The 22,971-nt window shown below is 35.3% G+C and overlaps 1 protein-coding gene across 1 annotated transcript in view; it reads right to left on the bottom strand.

Moving 5' to 3' along the window:
- LOC102806591 (adhesion G protein-coupled receptor L2-like) overlaps positions 1-22,971 on the bottom strand; it is a 33,804-nt gene that overhangs the window by 5,739 nt on the left and 5,094 nt on the right. Inside the window, exons 4-14 of the mRNA XM_085505989.1 lie at positions 22,643-22,843; positions 21,451-21,513; positions 20,836-20,962; positions 20,485-20,628; positions 19,733-19,820; positions 18,120-18,275; positions 17,592-17,724; positions 8,493-8,596; positions 5,213-5,315; positions 3,126-3,279; positions 973-1,039 (exon numbers count right to left, since the gene is read on the bottom strand). Of these exons, the coding sequence (XP_085362115.1) occupies positions 973-1,039; positions 3,126-3,279; positions 5,213-5,315; positions 8,493-8,596; positions 17,592-17,724; positions 18,120-18,275; positions 19,733-19,820; positions 20,485-20,628; positions 20,836-20,962; positions 21,451-21,513; positions 22,643-22,843 (1,340 nt within the window). The remainder of the gene's footprint in view (positions 1-972; positions 1,040-3,125; positions 3,280-5,212; positions 5,316-8,492; positions 8,597-17,591; positions 17,725-18,119; positions 18,276-19,732; positions 19,821-20,484; positions 20,629-20,835; positions 20,963-21,450; positions 21,514-22,642; positions 22,844-22,971) is intronic.

Raw genomic sequence — 22,971 nt, forward strand, 5'->3', positions numbered from 1 at the left:
GTGTGCGATTTTATTTATTATTGCAAACAGGGCATTTTAAATAATGTTTCTAACAGTATAATCGTGGGATTTGTTCCGCTATAAACATTATTACTCGCTCCGTTATTCGAGACATGATACACACGGTGGTGTGATCATTCAATACCACGTAAAAACGTGTTGATCAGCTTACAAATGCTAGGAGCGTGTGAAGCTGTGCGTATTACTCTTGCCCCTAGATTTCCAAGGCGGAATTTCTTATCCTGAAAACAAACAAGCTGATCTATGATTGGATACCTAATCATGCATAATCTTTGCATTGGCTCTTGATTAGTTGCCACAACAATGCTGTAACTATGTATCCCAAACTAGAATATTGTAAAACCATTGTTTTTCACTGAAATTTAATTTCAATGTTTTGAGCATGTTCACTAATTGAATTTCATGAATTTGTCAAGGAAACAATGAGTTTTATTGTTATTTTACATGTTAACATGGATTTAATTAAGCCTAGTTTACTTATCAGTGAAAATGGTGATTCATAAATTAAAACCCAGTGAATAATTAATACATTAATATTTGCAGTATCTGAAAACTAAAGGCTGTACTAATTGTTGTTTACCAAACAAGAAATAATCTTTTATATTTGGCTAAGGTGTGACAATTTGCACTACGTCTATGTTTTGAATATTAAAGCCCTGTCCTGTTTATTGCGAAAACATATTATTAACGAACAAATCACTGCATGGACTTGTTTATAAATAGTACGTACCTATCCAAATTGTACTAGATAAATAACATTGGCACGCGGTGGTTAGGTCATTCGATAACAACAAAACTAATAAATCTTTACCTTGACCAATATTATTTATTGAATCAATTAATTATTGAGTTCCATCAGAATTAGGCGATTGGTTTTTGAAGTGTCCGTGAAAAACGTACATCGACAATAGCAACATATGATCTTACTGTGTGATCAAATGCATGACTTACTATAGTTCAGTACCGTATCCTTGTGGTCTTGCGGCAGCCGATACGCCAACAAAAATAGCAGGACACACTGCATGAAAGTAATAAGGTAAGTGTTCTACATTAATATTATCATACCCCTTGCTTACAGTGATGTTAAACTCTAAAACAGATCACTTATGTATCCATATATTTTCTGTCAAAGTTGATCGATACATTTTCCCGTTAATAGTTTTTGATCTCAGCTCCACGGTTCTCTACGAACTTTAGCCTTCTAGTCATGAAGCCCAAATTTTCACGCTTTATAGATAATGAAACATTGTTTCATGTACTACATTGAATGCAAAATAAAAGAACAGTTTGTCCTATATTAATATACAGGAGATAATGTTAAAGCGGGGGAGTCGTCACCTGCGCATGCGTCAGATAGCCATAGAGTGTCATTGTTTATAAACAAGCGTCTACGTATGAACCATTGCGTTTTTAGCGTGTGTTGTTATCGTCTCTTGCGCAGATGACGACCCTCCTGCTTAAACTACACGAGCGTCAAATTGTAATAAAGCAAACCATACACAATCCCAGTAGGCAGCGCCCTCTAGCGACGGAGCGTTTCTGCAACGTAAAACTACGTAATGTGAAAGCAAATCGCAAACTTTGTATATTTGTGTAATTGTCTGTCAATTACGTATACATTACAGCAAATCTGTGCACATAAAAAATCAAAGAAAGCTTAGAAAGAACTCTCGTGTGCTGAGAGTATTGAAGACACATTAAAAATTAATTCAAAATTACTTGTACATGAGATATTGATAGAAAAGCTGAAAACTAATTATGTACATTAGGTAACTAATATGAACAGAACAGAACAAAAAAATTATGAATTATTATGCTAATTATTGAAATGTGATGATTACTACTTGAAATATCAAAAGCTGAAAATTAATTAATTATGCAAATTAGCTAATTAATATATACTGATATTAGCCTAAAACTATCAGGTCTGTGCAGTGTCCTATGATGTCTATGTACCAAATTTCATTGAAATGTGATGATTACTACTTGAAATATCAGAAGCTGAAAATTAATTAATTAATTATGCAAATTAGGTAATTAATATGTACTCGTATTACCTTAAAAACTATCAGGTCTGTGCAGTGTCCTATGACATCTATGTACCAAGTGTCATTGAAATGTGATGATTACTACTTGAAATATCAAAAGCTGAAAATTAATTAATTATGCAAATTAGGTAATTAATATGTACTCATATTACCTTAAAAACTATCAGGTCTGTGCAGTGTCCTATGACATCTATGTACCAAGTTTCATTGAAATGTGATGATTACTACTTGAAATATCAAAAGCTGAAATATAATTAATTATGCTAATTAGGTAATTAATATGTACTGATATTACCCAAAAAACTATCAGATCTGTGCAGTGTCCTATGACATCTATGTACCAAATTTCATTGAAATGTGACAATTACTACTTGAAATATCAAAAGCTGAAAATTAATTAATTATGCTAATTAGGTAATTAATATCTACTGATATTACCCTAAAAACTTTCAGGTTTGTGCAGTGTCCTATGACATCTATGTACCAAGTTTTATTGAAATGTGATGATTAGTACTTGAGATATCAGTGGAAAAGCCGAAAATTGATTAATCATTATGCAAATTAGGTAATTAATATTGCACAGATTTTTACCCAAAACTAACCAAATCTGCGCATTAGTTTGGAGCATCTGTGTGCCAAGTTTCATCAAAATCCAATGAGTGGTTCTTTAGATATCAGTGGAACAGTCATGAAACAGCCAAAAATCAGCTAATTATCATGCAAATTAGGTAATTAATATGCATGGATTTTTACCAAAACCTAATCAAATCTGCGCATTGGCCCAGAGCATCTATGCACCAAGTTTCATCAAAAACTGATGTATGGTTCTTGAGATATCAGTGGAACAGACGGACACACATACACACACACACATACAGACACACTAACTGCAAAGACTCCCTTTTTGTGCTTCGCACACGGGAGTAAAAACGACCAGAAATTAAAACAATAACGCCACGATGCCGTGAAATTCTTTTTTCACGTTACAATAGCTCTTCATCGCAAGAGGGCGCCACTAACAGGGCATGCATATTTCTGTATTCTGTATTAACGTACCGTAACCAATGATGTAATATACTCTCATTTTACTTGTACCCGATGTGAACACCTTGACAATTTGTGTATACAGATATAGCCCCTCTACTAACATCCATCCAAATGAGCTCAGTAGACTATAGTGCAGAATAACAGCGATAAAGGTGCAAGCAATCTATAACAACAAGAATACGGCGTCACGTTTCGTGCAAGTCGTTTTAATTTGATAACATTAAGCTTATTGCAGTTTAAAGAACATCTTTGGGTAGTGATTATTGCTGTTTATGAAGCAAGTGTAAACGTTAAGCAAGATTATATGTTTATCGTGATGTCTGTTCCATATTATTTTTTAAGTGTTGTCATATTTTCTATTGGCTTTTTGTGAATATATCCTCCGATATTTTTTTTATAAAGAGCGAACTCCCGTTGATATACTTTTTTGGGAAAAAGTGTACTTTATTATATGAAATATGTTTATTTTTACTTTCCATTTAGATGTTGTTCATATCGCTTTCCGGCCTATTTTTTGCTTTACCCCTGTATTCAACTGAAACGACTTAAATATTTATTAATGTATAGTACTAGAAATTTGAGATTGAATTATTTTCGACAAAGGTCACTTTTTAGAGAGAGGATATTTATTTCGTGATAAAAAACACGAATAAACCCAAACATTTTTGTAATCAATTTATCATGAACTATCTTAGAAACAAATATGGTAAAGTTATTGTCTTTTGGCGAAATTAACATGTTCTGATTATTTATTCTTCACACAGCAGAAAAAAAAATGTTTTGGGAAATCGCGAATATTACATGACATCACGTAGCAACGCGTAAAATCCAGACTTATACTTCGTCAAGTAGCTCAGACAGAGAACTAATGCTAACGCACGAATTATTGCTCCTTTGCTTCAGACAACGTGGGTTTGTCACAATAGGGTACGTGGATTGTAAATAATCCTACAAGACGCCACATTCTAAACGCTCGTAATCAACACACGCCGTGTCCTATCGTAGTGATAAGTGTTAAAAGCAAGATTGTGGCGATTGTGTTTCCCCGGAAGACTAATAAATGCGGGCAATGATGCAATGTTTGGACGCATTACGCGTGAATTATAGCCACGGAACGATATAAATCAAGTGTAGAGTCGGCGAGGTAACAACTTTTATCTTACGCCTTTTATACCGTACAATGTGATGCTTGCAAAACAATTGCGAGATTCCTGCGTAAATGTGTAATTGAGTATGATGTATTACCGTGCTGGTATATTGTACTGTGAAATAGTGTATTCGATCGCATTCTACTGAAGTAAGTTAGAACATACTGATTTAGATTATAATGTACTAGATTGTAGTATATGGTATGTAGTGTAATAAAAGTTGACTTAAAAGAGGCTCGGCAAGGGGTATTTTCGTAAGCTGTAATCAATTGTTTTTACTTTCGTAATTATGGAATGTAAATAGATAAAAAAAACGTAAACAAGATGTAAAATGTAATCAGCTATTTTATTCTTCCGTAATTTGTACAAAGATGTTATTTGTTGTAAGCGTATAAACCATTTACTACATTAAATGTCGTACGCAATTTCCAATTTTGATTCTTAAACACAAATTATCAAATACATATAAAAGTGTAAAATGTAATCAGGAATTTGCTTTATCTGTAAAATGTAAAAACCTGTTTTTTACTGTAAATAGAACTTCATTTTATTGACTGTAAAAACGTAAAATGCCTTTTTTTATTTCATGTAACCTGTACCAGCTATCCCCCTTGCACCCTTCTTAAAGTGGGGATGGGGGGGGGGTGTCGTCACCTGCGCATGCGTCAAATGGCATAGAGTGTCATTGTTTACGTGCGCAGGTGACGACCCTCCCGCTTTAAAATAGAACTGATGTAAAAATAAAACACATTGCACAGTACATGAAACAACTTGACATACGCTGGGTGCCCGATCACTGTACCCCTGGTTGTCTACTCTCCACGACCATTTGAAGTGGAAGATCAGTGTGCAGTAGGATTTGGCTAATTCATATAGCATAATATATCAGATCATAGTGTATTTAAGCATAATGTATTTCGTATATAGTGTAACAGAGTTTTCACTTACATCATTTTCTGTAGCGTTTATACCAACCAGAAATATAATTAAACTCAATCCAATGGTGAAGACAAGATTCTTGTGAATACTGTTTCTTTCGCATGAAATACTCCTACAAAAATAAGTAGACGTGTTCGACATTCTATAGATCTTAGCCGTAAATTACCGCTGGGATCTCGTGAAGAGCGAGAGAGTCACGTGCCTTGTTTTTGCCACTCAATTAGTGTTCCATTTTCTTCTGTCATTGTGCTACTCTGTTTCGGGGGGGGGGGGCAGTTTATACGGGAAAGAATGAAACACTGTTTAATTATAAGGGTAAACACAATTTACGTGACGCTCTCACTCTCCACGAGATCTCGGCGGCTGTACGTGTGTGCGTATAAAGTCTATTTATGATTCTTACCATATACCAGAGAACCACTGCGACATCGCCGTAAAAAGGTATACGAGCTGCCGTTTTACCAAGCTGATTAAAATATGATGTAGTATACGGGCTTTAATTATTTTGGTAATAAACTTATTTTTATTTTATTTGTTATTACTTTTGTTATTAATGACTTTATTTTACTTTGATTTTGTGATTTTTTGTTTGATTCCGCCCTACATACATCCGAGTTCTGCCGATGTAACAAGATTTCAACGAGACCCACTATCGACGATTTTAGTCAACGAATCACAGACCTCCTTCTATAGCGCACCAGAAACGTCACCGGACAGAGTCAGGTCGCAAACACTCAAATAAAATGGCGGATTATACCGACGTTAGCGACGAAAACGATCGGGAAAACATGGCTTGTCAGTAAGTTTATCATTGTCAAATGCAACGAAAGTCATCTTTTATTTTTATGTTTATATTGTGGCTTGAATGGTTCCAGTTTAGCTTGTTATTTTGCGTAGTTATTCCGGGAGTGACGATTAGTTTTCCACCGGTTCGACCAAACACAAGTATCTTTTTTCCAGTTGCTTGCCCTGGAGACGTTTATGTTTACGGTATTGAAACCGTAGCTGTTAATATTCATCAAATTGTATCAACATTTTGTACATTATACAGTAACTCTTTATTACAGTAATTGAGCTGATTTGGACTGGAATAAAATATTTTTTATTTGAAACACATCGCAATTGATCAGGAAATATTTTTTGCTCCAATATTCTGCGTCGATGCCGTGGGCCGGTGACCGTTATACAATTTAAAATCAGTTTGCATTGTTTACTATAGCTTTTAACAGTGTTCTAATCATTACGATTTACTTATTTTTTGCTTCCATTCTAGATAATTATGCCCAGTGTTTGATTGAAGCAATGACTGAATAAACGTACCTTGGCTGGCGATGATGCACCAGGAAGTGTATACATTTGTTGGAAGTGAGAAAAAATATTTAATGTAATGACAAAAATTGTAAAATGCTGCGGAATCTCTTTTGTAAATAAAAAATCTATTTTCTATTAATGGTTAATAATTAGTTAGTGGGCGAAATATAATGTACAGAAAGACTGCTCGTAGGGTATCGCTACACTAAAAAGTAAGCAACCGACAGCCTGTATAAAAGGGGGGCTGTGATTGGCTGTTACTTAAGCGAGATTTGAACGGGATTTACATAAGTATCGGGTCAGATCCTTGTTAGCTTTCGCAATTATCCACACTTCAAAAAATACTAGATCAAAATAAAATATACAAAAAAAGCCAAAACTAGGATCTTATTTTAATCAGATTGATTTAAAACGTCATAGTCGTCACATCGCATCGTGTTCGATATGGGACTCATTCGACATATGCTGCGCGTGTAGAATTGTTGTTTTACATGAAATTTGAACACGCGCTGTACGACGCCATTTTCTTTTAAAACGAAGATCTCGATGTGTTATTGTCACGCTTAATGAACGACACAATACAAAAACAACATAAATGAATCAACTTAGTTACGTACTTTCTTCTTCTAAAATAATGAATCAGTTAGAAATTATTCCCACGTTAACTCCCATCAATCTATCTACCATGTCATTGTTCAAAACGACGTCCGTTAAAAGGATTGATTGTTGTAAAATATTATTTGTGGGCGAAATAAAATGATTTTTTCTTTTCGCTTCCATGCTTCTTTGCTTCAATTTAAATTAGTATAGTCATTGTACTATGGAATACAGTATTTGTTATCACAATGCATACACAAAGCAATAAGACGTGCAGTATAAGGAAGAATAATCAATCTTCGCGAGAGTGCAACATGTTTGTAATGTTTTTTCTTAATAACGTCGAAATTATGTTAACATCTATCTAGACATGCAGTTTTCAGTTTCTTTCAAACACCGACATACAAAGTGAAACTGTCATAATATTGAAAATTCCGTAGAAGTCTGGCGTTTTTAACTGGTTCAAACCAGTGGAGAGAAACGTAAAACGTTACTACACGAGTGTAATTTAATATGAACTTTATACATGATTGTGAGTACAATCAAATCACCAAATAATCAACATCAGATGAATTGAACTTGACGTTTCAGCTTGGATTAATTTAGTTATACGTCAATGTCAATGTTTTGAATATAATCACCTCGTGTGATCTCGGTTCAACGCGCGTCTGAGAACCGATCATACTGATCATTATAGATATTTCTGTGTCACGTATACGTAGTGTTCTTTTCACCGGGTACGTCACGCAGAATTAATCCGCCACTGTATTCAATCTTGTTGTAAACAGTCGCGTAGTAATCACAAAAATAATAATACAGCCCCCACTATAAGTCAGGTTAATGACTGATTTGAAATACCGTATAATCCTGACAACATTTAGATTAGTGCGGCTTGTTCGTAAGCACGTGCGAACGAGCCTAATTAATGCGCTGATGTAATCGGACAGAATATCACGCACACCGGAAATCCGTAAACTGTCTATTGTGTCGCAAGACGGTGGAAAGTAAATGACGCGAATCTTTCTCGCGTTAATTAACAAAGTGGGTACTCCCGATTCGTATCCTTTAGTATTACACATATGACGGATTAACCCTATATGTTTCGCATCCTCCCTCATTAGGATGTCGATATCTGATTGACGAGTGCAAATAGTACCTCACATTTTGTTTTGCATTACGATGCCGCCATGCGAATACTACATTCTCGCGATTGAGCAAACTGCATTAAGTTAAATTAAATTTGCCCAAATATGTTTCTACACCGTGGTCACTTAATAGAAGGACTGTAATTACACTAAGGTTATTAAGAGAACACCGCTAAGAAGTCATTCAAACCATACAGGGTTACATACATAATAGCGCAACGACATCAATTACATACCTTATTATTTGAAAAACAATCCATGTTATTCCCAATGCTATTAGCGAAATTGAACATCCAATGTACGTTATTATACTCAGAGCAAAACTATGAACTTGGTCGATCTGAGAAGAGAAATTAGATAGAAAACGATAACAACTGAGAATTGTACGATACTTTATATTATTATACATCTGTCACCGTAACGCTATAAGTTACAGTGCGCCTTGATTTTATAGTTACGGGGTATTTTCATCCTACCATATTAGGGAATGCGAATTCCATGTTGTATCCTTGGAAGGAAAAGATGTACAATAATAAGGTTATTACGAGGGTACTGCAAAGTATGAAAATATGCGCGTCGGTCGATACTTCCACTGTACTGTCTTCGTCCATACTTTGCAGTATCCTCGTAATAACCTCATATTATATCACGTTATATTATTTTCCCCAGTCAACATGTTTTCTTCAATTATGAGAGTCTCGTATATGTTGGACAGCCGTTGATATGATCATCCAGGCTGATTGATTTGTTCACACAATACAAAATTAGTATCAGTCTGTTCGATATTACAACCAACCCTTAGCTAGTGACCACGTCTATATTAATACAACATCTAATTTAATATTTACTATAAGGAGTCCAAAAGCATAACGTACAAGTAAACTGTGTATAAACCCCACCTTTTCAATATTTTTGCCAATTTGCCGTTTTTTACAGACCAATGAATCACAACATATAAACGTATTTGATATTGAATTTGATCAACTCGAATAAAACAGTTTCATAATTTTTTGTATGGACAAATGTTATGTTAAATGTATGAATTGCTGGTTCATAAATAAATTCCAACCACTATATAAAGACAGCCTGTCTATAAAGCACATTTCATGAACTCCTCCGGTTGCCTGCTATACACAGGTTTGACTATAAAACTATTAAAATTAAGTATTGAAATATTTTAAAGCGTATATAAAGTTGTTTGTAGAGTGAGCAATTCAAACAATAAACTCACCATTTTCAGAATGCATAATTAATAGATTCTTTGACATATAATACAATATATAATGTGGCGTTGCACTATTATATGTCTATGTACAAGGCTAGTAATATCACATTACCAATTATGATTCATGCAAACAACATGAAATGTCATTGGCATATATGTGTCATTCCACTCACTAGATGCCTAGGTATGATGCTAAAATATCTCATTACCTATTCAGATTTATGCAAACATCACACACTATGGAATGTCATTGGCATATATGTGGCATTCCAATCACTATATGCCTAGGTATGATGCTAAAATATCTCATTACCTATTCAGATTTATGCAAACATCACCTACTATGGAATGTCATTGGCATATATGTGGCATTCCACTCAATATATGCCTAGGTATGATGCTAAAATATCTCATTACCTATTCAGATTTATGCAAACATCACCCACTATGGAATGTCATGGGCATATATGTGGCATTCCACTCATTATATGCCTAGGTATGATGCTAAAATATCTCATTACCTATTCAGATTTATGCAAACATCACACACTATGGAATGTCATTGGCATATATGTGGCATTCCACTCACTATATGCCTAGGTATGATGCTAAAATATCTCATTACCTATTCAGATTTATGCAAACATCACCCACTATGGAATGTCATAGGCATATATGTGGCATTCCACTCATTATATGCCTAGGTATGATGCTAGCAATATCTCAATACCTATTCAGATTTATGCAAACATCACCCACTATGGAATGTCATGGGCATATATGTGGCATTCCACTCATTATATGCCTAGGTATCATGCTAGTAATATCTCATTACCTATTCAGATTTATGCAAACATCACCCACTATGGAATGTCATTGGCATATATGTGGCATTCCACTCACTATATGCCTAGGTATGATGCTAAAATATCTCATTACCTATTCAGATTTATGCAAACATCACCCATTATGGAATGTCATGGGCATATATGTGGCATTCCACTCATTATATGCCTAGGTATGATGCTAAAATATCTCATTACCAATTCAGATTTATGCAAACATCACCCACTATGGAATGTCATGGGCATATATGTGGCATTCCACTCATTATATGCCTAGGTATGATGCTAAAATATCTCATTATCTATTCAGATTTATGCAAACATCACCCACTATGGAATGTCATGGGCATATATGTGACATTCCACTCATTATATGCCTAGGTATGATGCTAAAATATCTCATTACCTATTCAGATTTATGCAAACATCACCCACTATGGAATGTCATGGGCATATATGTGACATTCCACTCACTATATGCCTAGGTATGATGCTAAAATATCTCATTACCTATTCAGATTTATGCAAACATCACCCACTATGGAATGTCATGGGCATATATGTGACATTCCACTCATTATATGCCTAGGTATGATGCTAAAATATCTCATTACCTATTCAGATTTATGCAAACATCACCCACTATGGAATGTCATAGGCATATATGTGGCATTCCACTCATTATATGCCTAGGTATGATGCTAAAATATCTCATTACCTATTCAGATTTATGCAAACATCACCCACTATGGAATGTCATGGGCATATATGTGGCATTCCACTCATTATATGCCTAGGTATGATGCTAAAATATCTCATTACCTATTCAGATTTATGCAAACATCACCCACTATGGAATGTCATTGGCATATATGTGGCATTCCACTCATTATATGCCTAGGTATGATGCTAGTAATATCTCATTACCTATTCAGATTTATGCAAACATCACCCACTATGGAATGTCATGGGCATATATGTGGCATTCCACTCATTATATGCCTAGGTATGATGCTAGTAATATCTCATTACCTATTCAGATTTATGCAAACATCACCCACTATGGAATGTCATGGGCATATATGTGGCATTCCATTCACTATATGCCTAGGTATGGTGCTAGTAATATCACAAACCTATTCAGAATTATGCAAACATCACCCACTATGGAATGTCATTGGCATATATGTGGCATTCCACTCATTATATGCTTAGGTATGATGCTAGTAATATCACATTACCTATTCAGATTTATGCAAACATCACCCACTATGGAATGTCATGGGCATATATGTGGCATTCCACTCACTATATGCCTAGGTATGATGCTAAAATATCTCATTACCTATTCAGATTTATGCAAACATCACCCACTATGGAATGTCATGGGCATATATGTGGCATTCCACTCACTATATGCCTAGATATGATGCTAGTAATATCTCATTACCTATTCAGATTTATGCAAACATCACACATTATGGAATGTCATAGGCATATATGTGGCATTCCACTCACTATATGCCTAGGTATGATGCTAGTAATATCTCATTACCTATTCAGATTTATGCAAACATCACCCACTATGGAATGTCATGGGCATATATGTGGCATTCCACTCACCATATGCCTAGGTATGATGCTAGTAATATCTCATTACCTATTCAGATTTATGTAAACACCACACACTATGGAATGTCATAGGCATATATGTGGCATTCCACTCACTATATGCCTAAGTATGATGCCAGTAATATCTCATTACCGATTCAGATTTATGCAAACATCACCCACTATGGAATGTCATGGGCATATATGTGGCATTCCACTCACTATATGGCTAGGTATGATGCTAGTAATATCTCATTACCTATTCAGATTTATGCAAACATCACCTACTATGGAATGTCATGGGCATATATGTGGCATTCCACTCACTATATGCCTAGGTATGATGCTAGTAATATCTTATTACCTATTCAGATTTATGCAAACATCACCCACTATGGAATGTCATAGGCATATATGTGGCATTCCACTCACTATATGCCTAGGTATGATGCTAGTAATATCTCATTATCTGATTTATGCAAACATCACACACTATGAAATATCATGGGCATATATGTGGCATTCCATTCACTATATGCCTAGGTATGATGCTAGTAATATCTCATTACCTATTCAGATTTATGCAAACATCACCCACTATGGAATGTCATGGGCATATGTGTGGCATTCCACTCACTATATGGCTAGGTATGATGCTAGTAATATCTCATTACCTATTCAGATTTATGCAAACATCACCTACTATGGAATGTCATAGGCATATATGTGGCATTCCACTCACTATATGCCTAGGTATGATGCTAGTAATATCTCATTATCTGATTTATGCAAACATCACACACTATGAAATATCATGGGCATATATGTGGCATTCCACTCACTATATGCCTAGGTATGATGCTAGTAATATCTCATTACCTATTCAGATTTATGCAAACATCACCCACTATGGAATATCATAGGCATATATGTGGCATTTCACTCACTATATGGCTAGGTATGATGCTAGTAATATCTCATTACCTATTCAGATTTATGCAAACATCACCCACTATGGAATATCATAGGCATATATGTGGCATTCCACTCACTATATGGCTAAGTATGATGCTAGTAATATCTCATTACCTATTCAGATTTATGCAAACATCACCCACTATGGAATATCATAGGCATATATGTGGCATTCCACTCACTATATGCCTAGGTATGATGCTAGTAATATCTCATTACCTATTCAGATTTATGCAAACATCACCTACTATGGAATGTCATGGGCATATATGTGGCATTCCACTCACTATATGCCTAGGTATGATGCTAGTAATATCTTATTACCTATTCAGATTTATGCAAACATCACCCACTATGGAATATCATAGGCATATATGTGGCATTCCACTCATTATATGCCTAGGTATGATGCTAGTAATATCTCATTACCTATTCAGATTTATGCAAACATCACCCACTATGGAATATCATAGGCATATATGTGGCATTCCACTCATTATATGCCTAGGTATGATGCTAGTAATATCTCATTACCTATTCAGATTTATGCAAACATCACCCACTATGGAATATCATAGGCATATATGTGGCATTCCACTCACTATATGGCTAAGTATGATGCTAGTAATATCTCATTACCTATTCAGATTTATGCAAACATCACCCACTATGGAATATCATAGGCATATATGTGGCATTCCACTCACTATATGCCTAGGTATGATGCTAGTAATATCTCATTACCTATTCAGATTTATGCAAACATCACCCACTATGGAATATCATAGGCATATATGTGGCATTCCACTCACTATATGGCTAGGTATGATGCTAGTAATATCTCATTACCTATTCAGATTTATGCAAACATCACCTACTATGGAATGTCATGGGCATATATGTGGCATTCCACTCACTATATGCCTAGGTATGATGCTAGTAATATCTTATTACCTATTCAGATTTATGCAAACATCACCCACTATGGAATGTCATAGGCATATATGTGGCATTCCACTCACTATATGCATAGGTATGATGCTAGTAATATCTCATTATCTGATTTATGCAAACATCACACACTATGGAATATCATAGGCATATATGTGGCATTTCACTCACTATATGCCTAGGTATGATGCTAGTAATATCTCATTACCTATTCAGATTTATGCAAACATCACCCACTATGGAATATCATAGGCATATATGTGGCATTCCACTCATTATATGCCTAGGTATGATGCTAGTAATATCTCATTACCTATTCAGATTTATGCAAACATCACCCACTATGGAATGTCATAGGCATATATGTGGCATTCCACTCACTATATGCCTAGATATGATGCTAGTAATATCTCATTACCTATTCAGATTTATGCAAACATCACACATTATGGAATGTCATAGGCATATATGTGGCATTCCACTCACTATATGCCTAGGTATGATGCTAGTAATATCTCATTACCTATTCAGATTTATGCAAACATCACCCACTATGGAATGTCATGGGCATATATGTGGCATTCCACTCACCATATGCCTAGGTATGATGCTAGTAATATCTCATTACCTATTCAGATTTATGTAAACACCACACACTATGGAATGTCATAGGCATATATGTGGCATTCCACTCACTATATGCCTAAGTATGATGCCAGTAATATCTCATTACCGATTCAGATTTATGCAAACATCACCCACTATGGAATGTCATGGGCATATATGTGGCATTCCACTCACTATATGGCTAGGTATGATGCTAGTAATATCTCATTACCTATTCAGATTTATGCAAACATCACCTACTATGGAATGTCATGGGCATATATGTGGCATTCCACTCACTATATGCCTAGGTATGATGCTAGTAATATCTTATTACCTATTCAGATTTATGCAAACATCACCCACTATGGAATGTCATAGGCATATATGTGGCATTCCACTCACTATATGCCTAGGTATGATGCTAGTAATATCTCATTATCTGATTTATGCAAACATCACACACTATGAAATATCATGGGCATATATGTGGCATTCCATTCACTATATGCCTAGGTATGATGCTAGTAATATCTCATTACCTATTCAGATTTATGCAAACATCACCCACTATGGAATGTCATGGGCATATGTGTGGCATTCCACTCACTATATGGCTAGGTATGATGCTAGTAATATCTCATTACCTATTCAGATTTATGCAAACATCACCTACTATGGAATGTCATAGGCATATATGTGGCATTCCACTCACTATATGCCTAGGTATGATGCTAGTAATATCTCATTATCTGATTTATGCAAACATCACACACTATGAAATATCATGGGCATATATGTGGCATTCCACTCACTATATGCCTAGGTATGATGCTAGTAATATCTCATTACCTATTCAGATTTATGCAAACATCACCCACTATGGAATATCATAGGCATATATGTGGCATTTCACTCACTATATGGCTAGGTATGATGCTAGTAATATCTCATTACCTATTCAGATTTATGCAAACATCACCCACTATGGAATATCATAGGCATATATGTGGCATTCCACTCACTATATGGCTAAGTATGATGCTAGTAATATCTCATTACCTATTCAGATTTATGCAAACATCACCCACTATGGAATATCATAGGCATATATGTGGCATTCCACTCACTATATGCCTAGGTATGATGCTAGTAATATCTCATTACCTATTCAGATTTATGCAAACATCACCTACTATGGAATGTCATGGGCATATATGTGGCATTCCACTCACTATATGCCTAGGTATGATGCTAGTAATATCTTATTACCTATTCAGATTTATGCAAACATCACCCACTATGGAATATCATAGGCATATATGTGGCATTCCACTCATTATATGCCTAGGTATGATGCTAGTAATATCTCATTACCTATTCAGATTTATGCAAACATCACCCACTATGGAATATCATAGGCATATATGTGGCATTCCACTCATTATATGCCTAGGTATGATGCTAGTAATATCTCATTACCTATTCAGATTTATGCAAACATCACCCACTATGGAATATCATAGGCATATATGTGGCATTCCACTCACTATATGGCTAAGTATGATGCTAGTAATATCTCATTACCTATTCAGATTTATGCAAACATCACCCACTATGGAATATCATAGGCATATATGTGGCATTCCACTCACTATATGCCTAGGTATGATGCTAGTAATATCTCATTACCTATTCAGATTTATGCAAACATCACCCACTATGGAATATCATAGGCATATATGTGGCATTCCACTCACTATATGGCTAGGTATGATGCTAGTAATATCTCATTACCTATTCAGATTTATGCAAACATCACCTACTATGGAATGTCATGGGCATATATGTGGCATTCCACTCACTATATGCCTAGGTATGATGCTAGTAATATCTTATTACCTATTCAGATTTATGCAAACATCACCCACTATGGAATGTCATAGGCATATATGTGGCATTCCACTCACTATATGCATAGGTATGATGCTAGTAATATCTCATTATCTGATTTATGCAAACATCACACACTATGGAATATCATAGGCATATATGTGGCATTTCACTCACTATATGCCTAGGTATGATGCTAGTAATATCTCATTACCTATTCAGATTTATGCAAACATCACCCACTATGGAATATCATAGGCATATATGTGGCATTCCACTCATTATATGCCTAGGTATGATGCTAGTAATATCTCATTACCTATTCAGATTTATGCAAACATCACCCACTATGGAATATCATAGGCATATATGTGGCATTCCACTCACTATATGGCTAGGTATGATGCTAGTAATATCTCATTACCTATTCAGATTTATGCAAACATCACCCACTATGGAATATCATAGGCATATATGTGGCATTCCACTCACTATATGCCTAGGTATGATGCTAGTAATATCTCATTACCTATTCAGATTTATGCAAACATCACACACTATGGAATGTCACAGGCATATACTGTAAAACATGTTTTTTTAGCTAGCATTTTATTTTAGCTAATTTAGCTAATCTGTAATTTCGCTAATTCAAGATGCAGCTGATTCAGTCTATTCGCACAGGAAGATAGTCGACACTTTAGCTAAATTAAGATTCTGTTAATTCATGCCAAGAGTCAAATCCGCTAAAATTGCATGCAGCTATTTTAACGTGTTCTACAGTATGTGTCATTCCACTCACTATATGCCTAGGTATGATGCTAGTAATATATCATTACCTATTCAGAAAACGTCACCCACTATGGAGTGTCATAGGCATATATGCTGCATTCCATACGGTACTGTGTTAGTAATATCTCATTACCCATTCAAATTTATGAAAACATCACACACCTACAATAAGCGTTTCGAGAAATCAAATAATCTATGCTCATTAACCAGTTTAAATCACGCGCGGGAGCAATTTCCTGTCAGAATCACGCGATCTCAGAAGATTGTCAATATGTACACTGACGAAATTTGTATTCAACCGATCAAGTGTACACAGGCAATGGCTAACCGTAAAGAGATATTACCAGTATTACAACTAGGCGCTAGCTATCGCAATAGCGTGTAGCGAGTGGAGCAGGCAGCATTTGTCTGAATTAATGGAATATGACAGGTTATATTACCTCGATGTAATCATGTTGCATAAGGATTGCGAAATTGGTTAAGTGCCAGCACTGACAAACTGTGACGTCAATCCCAGATAACGATTCATCTTTTTCACATCCTTCAGAACTCCAGACACCGCTAGATCCATCACTGTAACAGATAGTAAAGAGAGTTGAAGCATGCAGCTAAACACAAGAGGACGAACTTGTAGATCATTCTTCGAAACTTTTTGGTCACGTACATTTGGAGCGAAATAAAAGTTAAATGTATTTTTCTCTTCCGAAAAAAATACTTTCCCTGCCACCGGGATTATAAAAACAAATTTCAATTGTATCTATATTATGGATATAACAATTAACCATTTATTATACTTCTATAGAAATCGTATCATTGTATTCTATAAGATTTTGTCTCACATAATTTATTTTAAATAATAATATAAATTGAACAATATGAATCTTACTTTTTTTAATCATAAAAGTAAAAAAAAAATAATTGTGAGCAAACACAATGGCATAATTAGAAAATGATGCGACCGATTCTACCTTGTTAGAAATTTCCAGTATACACATATCTGAGGCGATGACGTAATATGCACGTGTCGCAAAGTGATGATAACAGGTTCTGGAGGATCTTCTATAGGAGTCGAAATCGAGGCTGACAGAATCCGACTGTTCAAAAGATATTTGCCATCGGTAACGCTGCAAGTGGTAGGTAAATCATAGGTTAGCGAATATATCACAACAAAATGTTAAATATAAGGCGCATAATGTATAAACAAAGGGAAGGGACTGTGGAATAAACAAATTCATAATAGCTACTGCACCCTCTAGCGGCGATGTGCTATCTGTGACGATGTTTTCTAAAAGTGGTCATTAGTCAATAAAATACTGCCATTTATAAAAATTGAATTTAAAATCGACTAAAATCGAGTTGTCCTTTTTCTAACAACATTTTGACATATTAGTAGAGTCTATTTGCTATTTAAAGCGGGAGGGTCGTCACCTGCGCAAGCGCGGGAATTGAGTCCAAAGCGGCGACGACAACAACACACGCTGAAAGCGCAAAGGCTCATGTCTAGACGCTTGTTTGTAAACAACGACACGCTATGGCCAACTGACGCATGCGCAGGTGACGCCTCCCCCGCTTTAAGGGCACTTACATATTCAAAACAGTCATTTATTAAGGTAGTCGTATTGTTATTTTATAAGTGAGAATAAATCAAATGTAAATGTTCGCCGAGATCTCGTTGAGGGCGAATGAACGACGTGACTAGTTTCTATTATCTCTCGTAATTGGACCCATCGTTCCAAATACTTGAATTGAACTCTAATTAACCCTTTTTACTGCCAGTCCCTTTTATAGTCTGCACCCTACTTCAGAAGATTGGGACAAAAATAGTCATTTTTTTGAGTAAAAACTGAAAATTGACACAAATTGTATCTGTTGGCTCCAAAATTAGGGTTTATTTCCAGAAATATTGTAGAATATAAAAGAGTGCAGAATACACAGTTCAATATATAGTTATTTATAATAAACAAATCATCGTAAATGGCCAGTCCCCGTCTCTGATTTCGTGTCGTTCAATTCTCAAATTATACAACCAGTAACTCCTTGCGATAAACTAAACATAACAATTTAATTTAAAGTCAATAAAAACACGCGACAGTGTAACCATAAAAAGTAACGAAATCGGCTCAGTCATCAACGAGAAACGATTGTGCTCAAGTAATAAGAGTTAACGAGATTAACATATCACAATACTGGCCACCAAACAATAATACAAATTCGTTCTTATGTATCTATTAGTGTTGTGTCTGTGTATCAAATTTCTTCAGAATGTGACATTGCATCCACATGCGTGGAAACAATAAACCGCCCAGCCATCGTCGCAAAATAGTTTTATTTACTGTTTTGAACTTTCGAAATTATAGTCTTTGAGGACATTTTGTAAGATATACCAAATATGTTAAAATAACTTTTGCATATCAAGATCGCCGTTCCCTAGAATAATCATTTACTCACGAACTGTAAAAAAATATACGAGTACGTTGATTTAATAACTGTACATTTTATCGGATTATTGAAAAGTTTCCACATGATTTCATGACGTACTTTCAATCGAAATATATATATACGATGTAGTTGATTTGCTTACCTGCTTATTAACTGGTGCTGGGCGTCGCTTGGAAACACCTCGTGGATATTTCGGTACGCAATGCCAACTATATTCAAGTTCGTTATGTCTTTGGAATTTATAAAGCAAAAACAAAAAAAACCCATTGTGATTCAGACATGTTTGTTCATTCTTGATAAATGTAGATATAATTATATGCGCACGAATACATATGACATAAACGCGGGTCCCGCCAAGCGTCTAGCCACTGCCCAAACAATAGCAGTTCGAAATGGAGTGCGATGAACCCCGGGTAATGAACACGCGGTTACTCGATGTAAACGCACTCGGCGATCATCGGACTTTACAAACAATTCTAGTAAATAACATTTCAAATGTGATGTAATAGATTGCTATATATCAGAGTTCTACATCCACAAACTGACACATTTTTTACATGATTACACGAGTTTAGTAGTTCGAGGTGCTTATGCAACAAATTTCCACTATACTTTCAGTAGCAGAAACACGTCACTTGCAAGAACAGTGAACATATTCCCTGTATTGTACTACTGTTCAACGCGTGACAAGTTGAGAGTAGCATAATACTCATTCATGTGTAGGGTGTGCAGGCAGAAACTCTAAACAATATCTCGAAGATATATGTATCGCCACTAGCACAAACTCAATGAGGTGTCGACGGATATTTCGCGAAGCCCATGCAACCGTTGTCATGGTTATCTGCGATGAGTGAATACAATCCAATCTTATCCGCTCACACGTGGTCTACTCACCTCCTGTGATGACGCTTGACGGAATAAAGACATTATCAACTTGTCTTTTATCGTTGTTTGCGTCATCTAAAACGTCACTTGGCCAATCAGGTGTGAAACTCCAACCAAGAAACTGTTCATCCAGCAGTACGTTTGTCTCGATTACTGATCGGTTGAAAAACAAAATGATAATCGTTATGTAAATATTTACAAGATTTTACATTTAATTGTTTACAAGTTGAATAATGTCATTTGGATGATGTTTTTTATCAAAATGCTCCGATGCTTGCTTCTAAACAGATTCATTCATTGATTTTAATAATATATGTGATGTGTTGTTCATTGCAACACATGAGATGACGTCATTCTTACATATGTTATTGCATACGCGGATAGTATTTCCCTCTACACCGTTAGTCAATAAATGGTCTCCATAGTAACGACCAAGTTTCTCCGTATTCCATAAAAACTGGCTGAGGATGGAGGACGCAGATTTGAACTGGAAAACAAAATAAATAAAAGGAATTAGTAAAATGAGTAAGATTTGGTTTTCTCCTATTTTATTCTATTCTGATCATAATCGCGAAGGAATATTGCGATCCTACATGATGTAGTGACCAGAATAAAATGCAAGCTATGGTAGGTTGCGATGATTGTGAAACTACTGCAAAATCGATGTGCGTGATTATACGAGTCTAAAAAATTACGCCCATACAGCGAGTCAATGTTGTTAACTATTTATTTCTAATGTAAAGAATGTCACAGAAATAAAACCCGTTTTTAGTCATTTTGTTTCATTTGTTTGTATTCCTCCTCTATGTAAAGTTACCTAACAGTTTGCTTGTCCAGTAGACAATTCTGAATGAAATTTCACTTTTTCTGTGCGACTCTGACACGATATATGAAAACACATCTATGAACAACAACTTAGGGTCTTGAAAACCCAAAAGTTAGAGGGTATGGGATTTATTATATCACTGCACTTACAGTTGACAGTGTTTGAAAACTCTCCTCGTGTTCAAGTAAGCCGCTTGTTGAATTCATGTATGTCTGTTTGAAGAAAGAAATTGTTATTTCATCATTTTTCGTACACAGTTATTATGTAGAAATCACATGGCGATCACAAGTATAAATCAGACACTAGACATAATAATAGTATCTCATTAAGCCCGTTAAACACAATCGTTAAGAGGATAGCGCCACTGCCAATACAAATCGTACAATATCCGTTACTGGTGTAAAGGAATGTGCAATTAAAAAAAAAATCGTCACACTCATTAGCGTCTATAATCGTGCTTCTCCTATTAGTTGAATGATTACGTCATTGACCTAACACAATGTTTCTTCTCAATGTCGTCCAATTCTATTCCATATTAAACAGATAAACTTGTATCATTTCTTTCGTCATTACAAATGGAATAGAAACATTCCTTAATTACAGCCACCACACCAAATTGATTTACATCAGGAGTAGTGTACGTTTCCGTTCTGTTAACCGATTTATGGCAACACATTACTGGCCACAGTTATTATTACATGCGATGTTCGATACTCCAATATCTGCGCTGTCACGAGCATAAGACCAATATTCCAATCATTTTCTCAACAGCCGCATTTAAAAACGACACTGGGCTGAAAAAGTGTATGGCTGTCTGCCTGTATTTATGTTTTTTCCCAATCGTTTTATATTCTGTTAAGGCAGGTTGAACATTATATTGCACTCCGATATTGAATGCATAGCGAATGTGGAAGCAATAATTTCCAATTATGGGAAATCTAATATTTACTAGGTTCAAGTAACATGATTTGATTATTATATTTTTCGTCAACTCTAATTACGAAGGGCCATAATTGATTAAATCGATTATCGAATAACACATATTGTAATTTTCGGTCTGTTGTATTGCTTTGATTCAAATAGATAACAAAATTTCACCTGGCCAATAATCTAAATTTATATTGTGAGAATTTTTCCAGTCAGCCGTTTTAATTAGTCGTATTTTATTTAACAAAAAGGGTTTCGTTACTTTGTAATTTTACTTTATTCGTAATTCAGACTGAATTTGCGCAAATTTAAATTATCAGTACGTTACAGGCATACAAAGCAATGCAAATTAGGTAATGTATACCCCCACTGATTGCATACGATCTGATAAGTTAAGTTTATCGACTGTCTTACCTGTATATAAATATCAAGCAATGTACCGTTTTCAATATATTCCATGTCCCGTGTTGCAATTTGCGATGATGCAATCAACAATGCGGTCATAATAGTCACGTCTGCTGCAGAATTCAAATCATCGATAGTGGAACTGGAATTGAGAAGTAATTCGTATGCCACCACTAAACCATCTGCTACATCTATTGTCAGACTTTCTACCTGTAATTACAATTTGGATTTGGAATATATAAAGTGAATATTGTGAAAACAACAGTAGCGTTGTTAATCTTATCATTCCACAGTGAGAAGTTTTCTTGCTTGTGGATACATTCCATTGCCATGGTCAT

Source organism: Saccoglossus kowalevskii, chromosome 12 (genome assembly GCF_978046115.1).
Source record: "Saccoglossus kowalevskii chromosome 12, keSacKowa6.1, whole genome shotgun sequence".
NCBI classification, from domain to species: Eukaryota; Metazoa; Hemichordata; class Enteropneusta; family Harrimaniidae; genus Saccoglossus; species Saccoglossus kowalevskii.